This window comes from Triticum urartu, chromosome 6, assembly GCF_003073215.2.
Source record: "Triticum urartu cultivar G1812 chromosome 6, Tu2.1, whole genome shotgun sequence".
In the NCBI taxonomy this organism is placed as follows: Eukaryota; Viridiplantae; Streptophyta; class Magnoliopsida; order Poales; family Poaceae; genus Triticum; species Triticum urartu.
The window spans coordinates 180,869,141-180,875,735 of NC_053027.1; the positions used below are offsets into that span (position 1 = coordinate 180,869,141).

The 6,595-nt window shown below is 48.4% G+C and overlaps 1 protein-coding gene across 1 annotated transcript; it reads left to right on the forward strand.

Moving 5' to 3' along the window:
• LOC125512190 (desmethyl-deoxy-podophyllotoxin synthase-like) lies at positions 1–2,142 on the forward strand. Its single transcript, XM_048677272.1, has 2 exons — positions 1–1,003; positions 1,107–2,142. Exons 1-2 carry the CDS (start codon positions 101–103, stop codon positions 1,740–1,742), a joined length of 1,539 nt encoding a protein of 512 aa, XP_048533229.1. The 5' UTR covers positions 1–100; the 3' UTR covers positions 1,743–2,142.
• Positions 2,143–6,595: the final 4,453 nt, after the last annotated feature.

The window sequence follows — 6,595 nt, forward strand, 5'->3', positions numbered from 1 at the left end:
ACTTCACACGACACACACAAGCCCCTCTCTCTTTCTCTCTCTACTGTTCGCGCGCCCCCTTCACCAATCGACCTCCAAGTCGACCATTGTGGCACTCGCCATGGCCGCCGAGCTCCCGTTCTACCTGCTCCTCCTTCCCCTCCTAGCCATAGTCCCGCTCCTCTACCTGGCGGTGTCCCGCGGGAGGCCCGGCTCCGGCCGGCGGCTGCCCCCGTCGCCCTGGGCGCTGCCGGTGATCGGCCACCTGCACCACCTCGCCGGCGCGCTCCCGCACCGCGCCATGCGGGACCTCGCGCGGCGCCACGGCCCGCTCATGCTGCTCCGCTTCGGCGAGGTCCCCGTGGTGGTCGCCTCCTCCCCGGACGCGGCGCGGGAGATCATGAAGACCCACGACGTCACCTTCGCCACGCGGCCCATCGGGCCCATGCAGCGCCGCATCATGGAGGGCGCCGAGGGCCTCCTCTTCTCGCCCTACGGCGACGCGTGGCGCCAGCTCCGTAAGATCTGCACCGTCGAGCTCCTCAGCACCCGCCGCGTCCACTCCTTCCGCCCCATCCGCGAGGACGAGATCGGCCACCTCCTCCGCTCCGTCGCGTCGGAGGCGTCGCCGGCGAGGCCGGTGAACCTGTCCGAGCGGATAGCGACGTTCGTCGCGGACTCCTCGGTGCGTGCCATCATCGGCAGCCGGACGCCGAACCGCGACACGTTCCTGAGGCTGCTGGAGGAGGGGCTCAAGGTCATCCCTGGGATGAGTCTGCCGGACATTTTCCCGTCGTCGCGTCTCGCGATGCGCCTCAGCCGCGTGCCAGGGCAGATCGAGCGTCGCCGTGGCGCCATGCTCGGTTTCATCGACACTATCATCGAGGAGCGCGAGAACAGAGACGCCGCCGCTACCGGCATCGAGGAACACGACGAGGACTTACTTGACGTGCTGCTGAGGCTCCAGAAGGACATGGACTCCCAGTATCCCCTCACCACCTTGAACATCAAAACCGTCATCATTGTGAGCTCTCTTTACAATCAACAAGAGCTGATGGAGGACCAAAACCTCCACATCACATGAGCCAGCGAGGGCATAATGTTTACTTACTTTGCTTCTTTTGCAGGACATGTTTGCTGCTGGCAGCGAGACCTCGTCCACGATGATCCAGTGGGCGATGGCCGAGCTGATGCGTAACCCGACGGTGATGCAGAAGGCGCAAGAAGAGGTCCGGAGAGAGCTCGCCGGCCACGACAAGGTGACGGAGGATGGCCTGACAAACCTGCACTACCTGCAGCTCGTCATCAAGGAGACGCTCCGGCTGCACCCCGCGGCGCCGCTGCTCCTGCCGCATGAGTGCCGCAGCCCGTGCGAAGTGCTCGGGTTCGACGTGCCCCAGGGCGCGATGGTGCTCGTGAACGCGTGGGCAATCGGCAGGGACCCGGCGCACTGGGATGCGCCGGAGGAGTTCATACCGGAGAGGTTCCAGGAACAAGGTGGCATGGACGGCAGGGACTTCAAGGGAACGGACTTTGAGTTCGTGCCGTTCGGCGCCGGCAGGAGGATGTGCCCCGGCATGTCGTTCGGTCTGGCCCACGTCGAGCTCGCGCTGGCGGCGCTGCTGTTCCACTTCGACTGGGAGCTGCCGGAGGGGATGGCCCCCGAGGAGATGGACATGACCGAGGCGGCCGGCATCACCACGCGCCGGCGGTCTGACTTGTTGGTGATTTGTATCCCCCGTGTCCCAGTGTCGATGGAGTAAGTACGGTACGTATAATGTTGTCTCGCCTGATAACTTGTGAAGTGGTGACCTTTTTCCGTTCACTGAGTGATATATATGGTTTAGGGCAACATTATATTTACATGTAACAGTTGCGGGTGGCTAATCTCTTGATTAGTGTGGATGTGGAGTTTAAACCATACTCTTGTTTGCACCAAGTTGCATTCTCTTGTACAGTACTTGTCTTCCGCCTTTATAAAAATATGATACGCCTAACGTACTTCAAAAGAATCATAAAAAGATTGATCTAAAATTACTGGATGTAATGTAATTTACCCACAGCTTAAAGTCTCTCTCTCTCTCTTTGAAGATGTTTGCCTGTAGACATTACATTACTTGTATTCATAATACTTAATATGGATTGGAGGGAGTAGTAACAATATAGAGGTGATACACATACAAGCTACAGAAAATAAGGAGGATGCAAGCAGTTATACTGCTGCATATCGTCCTCTACCAAGCACCCACAACCTTTGTCATAGTTGGAGAAGGAGAGCACTAGAAGATGGTCCACATCTTGGCGCTCAAGAAACCCCTAACAAGCAGGCATTAACGAGTCGCGATAGCCACCAATCCCGGAGGCTGGATTTAGCCTGATAAGGAACATAGGTCGGAGGAGCCCTCCGAGCCTCTTCACTGTTGAATCCGGAGCCAACGCCAACCCGTCCTCCAATAGGCGGACGAATCCTCCACCGTCTCCCGCATATCCACAACAGTCATCACTACAACACTCCAAGAGCAACCCATCCTCGCCACCATGCCCATACGCAATGTTAGATCAAAGCTGCTCCAATAGCTTGGACTCCACAAGCCTCTCCCCGGCGCCAGTAACACCTCTGACGAGCAGGACCACGGGATGGGAGACCATTATTCCTATGAGCACCATTGCCATCTCCCGCACCATGACACTGATGAAGGAAAGTCAAAAAAAAAATAGAAACCCTAGGACTAAAGCACACACTCGAACGAGAACCGGAGCTCCCCTTCCCCTTGTGACAGCAAGATGGCAATCCGATTGGAAGGGAATTGTCGATGAGCGCCCTGGATCTGGAATCACTGCTGCCTCCTTTCTGTTTGCAATAGAAGCAACAGGGCGTCAATTCATTGGATCCCCTTGTTAGAATAACTATGAGTTAGTGCTGCTATTAACATGAGTTGTAACGTTGAGCAATTAGAGCTTAGTGATAGAATATAGAAGGTCTAGAGTTCTCTCTTTATTATCCATGATCAAGTGTTTGTAACTGCTGATGTAACTCAACCTGGATGTTCTGTATATAAAGAGAAGATAGCCGGTGAGGTTCATCACGGCTTAACACAACAATACTTATGTTTACATGGTATCAGACGCTATCTGACCAATGTGAACCTCTTCCTCCTCTCTCATGGCTTCCGTGTCGGTGGCTACCTGAAAGTATCAAGAAGAGGTGTCTAGAGGGGGGGGGGGTGATTAGACCCTCAACAAAGAAAAGTAGAAATTTTAAGTTCTTCAAGTTAAGGTGGAGTTTTAGCACAAGTTTAAACATTAACAATACATTTCAAGCAAGTATGGCAAGAGTATATGAGCAGCGGAAAGTAAAACATGCAACTTGCAAGAAAATAAAGGGATGGGATTGGAGTGTGCAAACGCAATTGGAGACACGGAGATTTTTGGCGTGGTTCCGATAGTTGGTGCTATCGTACATCCACGTTGATGGAGACTTGAACCCACAAAGGGTAACAGTTGCGCGAGTCCACGGAGGGCTCCACCCACGAAGGGTCCACGAAGAAGCAACCTTGTCTATCCCACCATGGCCATCGCCCACGAAGGACTTGCCTCACTTGGGTAGATCTTCACGAAGTAGGCGATCTCCTTGCCCTTACAAACTCCTTGGTTCAACTCCACAATCTTGACGGAGGCTCCCAAGTGACACCTAACCAATCTAGGAGACATCACTCTCCAAAAGGTAATAGATGGTGTGTTGTGATGAACTCCTTGCTCTTGTGCTTCAAATGATAGTCTCCCCAACAATCAACTCTCTCTCACAGGTTTTGATATGGTGGAAAGATGATTTGAGTGGAAAGCAACTTCGGGAAGGCTAGAGATCAAGATTCTTGTGGTTGGATTGGAATGTCTTGGTCTCAACACATGAGTAGGTGGGTCTCTCTCAGAAAATGAATGCTAGAAGTGTAGGCACGTTCTGCTTGCTCTCTCCCTGAATGGAGAATGGATGGAGGGGTATATATAGCCTCCACACAAAATCTAGCCGTTACACACAATTTACCAAACTCGGTAGGATCGGATTGTGAAACTCGGTCATACCGATATGGTTCAAAATGTGAATGTTAGAGTTTTCGGTGGGACCGACATGATCAACTCGGTGAGACCGATGTGCTAGGGTTAGGGTAAAACCTCAACTCGGTTTGACCAATTACACAAACTCGATGAGACCAATTTTGGTAATACACAAACAGAGGGTTGGTCAAGCAAACTCGGTGGGACCAAAATAATTGCAACACGCAACACAGAGTTTGCAAGCCCATCTCGGTGAGACCGAGATCCCATTGGTGAGACCGAACTGATTAGGGTTTCTGGCAGTGGCTATGTCAAATGAACTCAGTGGCGCCGGATAGATCAAATCAGTGATGTCGAGTTTGACTTTAGGTTTAGGACATATGTGGAAATGAGAAAGTGGTTGAGGGCTTTTGAAGCATATCACTAAGCACTTTGAGCAAGCAAGCCATTAAGCAACACCTCATCCCCTTTTAATAGTATTGGCTTTTCCTATGGACTCAGTGTGATCTTGGACCACTAAAATGAAAATGAAGAGTCTTGAGCTTTCGCCAATCTTTGTCCTTAGCATCTTGAAGGGGTTCCACACATCCTCTTGTCCATGTCACTCCACTGTTGAACTCATCCGAAATATACTGGATGGAAACATTAGTCCAACAAAAGATATGTTGACATTAATTACCAAAATCACCCAGGGAGCACTTGTGCTTTCAATCTCCCCCTTTTTGGTAATTGATGACAACATGCATCAAAGCTTTAGGTAAAGATATAAGGAATGCAAGTAAAGCTTTGGAAAGACATGTAACATGCATAGGCTCCCCCTACATGTATGCAATCATGTAAGTATGGAATGTAAGAGCATGTGAATGCATATGCATGTCAGAGCAAGCAATGAGTTACATGTATCTTGGCTATGTGCATCAGAGCAAATGATGTGAATATAGGAAATGTGCCTCCATGTTCATATAGTAGCAAAAAATCATCATGCACATGGATGTGATGCATATACTTATCTTGTGGTCTTGAGATGGATTTGGAATAGGTGAACCTGATTAAACAAGGTTAGATAACACATGAACACCTACAAGACAAAGCAATTTGAGAAACCATAAGAGTATCAAGACTGGGATGACATGTAGAGAGTGAGTAATGGGTACTCTATTGGATATAGACATCTCCCCAAGTAGTAAAGTTATGCAATGAGTTCAAAGATTTCCTTCGCTTAAATGTCTTTCTCCCCCTGATTCTTATAATGGATAATGGGAGAAGATAGGGCAAAAGAAAATAAGGAGAAAAAACAATCATAACAAACATACTAACATGTATTTCCCCTCTTGAAGACATGCGACTTCTCTCCTCCATGGATAATAAGAACTAGAGAAGCTTAAGTTGTGCATTCTTTCTTTTGTGATAAGCTTTGATGTGCTCTCTCTCCCCCTTTGACATCAATTTCCAAGAAGGGACCTTCTGGAGCATGAGTCAAATAGGTTTGGTCCTTGAGGCTCATTAGGACATTTGTGGAAATGAGAAAGTGGTTGAGGGCTTTTGGAGCATATCACTAAGCACTTTGAGCAAGCAAGCCATTAAGCAACACCTCATCCCCTTTTAATAGTATTGGCTTTTCAAATGGACTCAATGTGATCTTGGACCACTAAAACGAAAATGAAGAGTATTGAGCTTTTGCCAATCTTTGTCCTTAGCATCTTGAAGGGGTTCCACACATCCTCTTGTCCATGCCACTCCACTGTTGAACTCATCTGAAATATACTGGGTGAAAACATTAGTCCAATAAAATATATGTCGACATTAATTACCAAAATCATCCAGGGAGCACTTGTGCTTTCAATCCCCCCCTTTTGGTAATTGATGACAACATACATCAAAGCTTTAGGTAAAGATATAAGGAATTACAAGTAAAGCTTTGGAAAAACATGTAACATGCATAGGCTCCCCCTACATGTATGCAATCATGTAAGTATGGAATGTAAGAGCATGTGAATGCATAGGCATGTTAGAGCAAGCAATGAGTTACGTGTATCTTGGCTATGTGCATCAGAGCAAATGATGTGAATATAGGAAATGTCCTCCATGTTCATGATTCCTTCTTGCAAACAATATGTACAGTAGCAAGAAATCATCATGCACATGGATGTGATGCATATACTTACCTTGTGGTATTGAGGTGGCTTTGGAATAGGTGAACCTGAGTAGACAAGGTTAGATAACACACGAACACCTATAGGACAAAGCAATTGGAGAAACCACAAGAGTATCAAGATTGGGATGACATGTAGAGAGTGAGTACTGGGTACTCTATTGGATATAGACATGTCCCCAAGTAGTAAAGATATCCAATGAATTCGAAGATTTCCTTCCCTTAAATGTCTTTCTCCCCCTGAATCTTATATTGGATAATGGGAGAAGATAGGGAAAAAGAAAATCAGAGCAAAAGCAATCATAAGAAACATACTAACATGTCTTTCCCCTCTTGAAGACACGTGACTTCTCTCCTCCATGGATAATAGGCATCTAGAGAAGCTTACGGTGTGCATTCTCTCTTTTGTGA

What these genes read in the sequence shown, in the direction of transcription:
- LOC125512190 (XM_048677272.1), top strand. Translation starts at nt 101, where the DNA reads ATGGCCGCCGAGCTCCCGTTCTACCTGCTCCTCCTTCCCCTCCTAGCC. An exon ending in ACATCAAAACCGTCATCATT is followed by an intron (nt 1,004 to 1,106) that starts GTGAGCTCTCTT and finishes CTTCTTTTGCAG; the next exon opens with GACATGTTTGCTGCTGGCAG.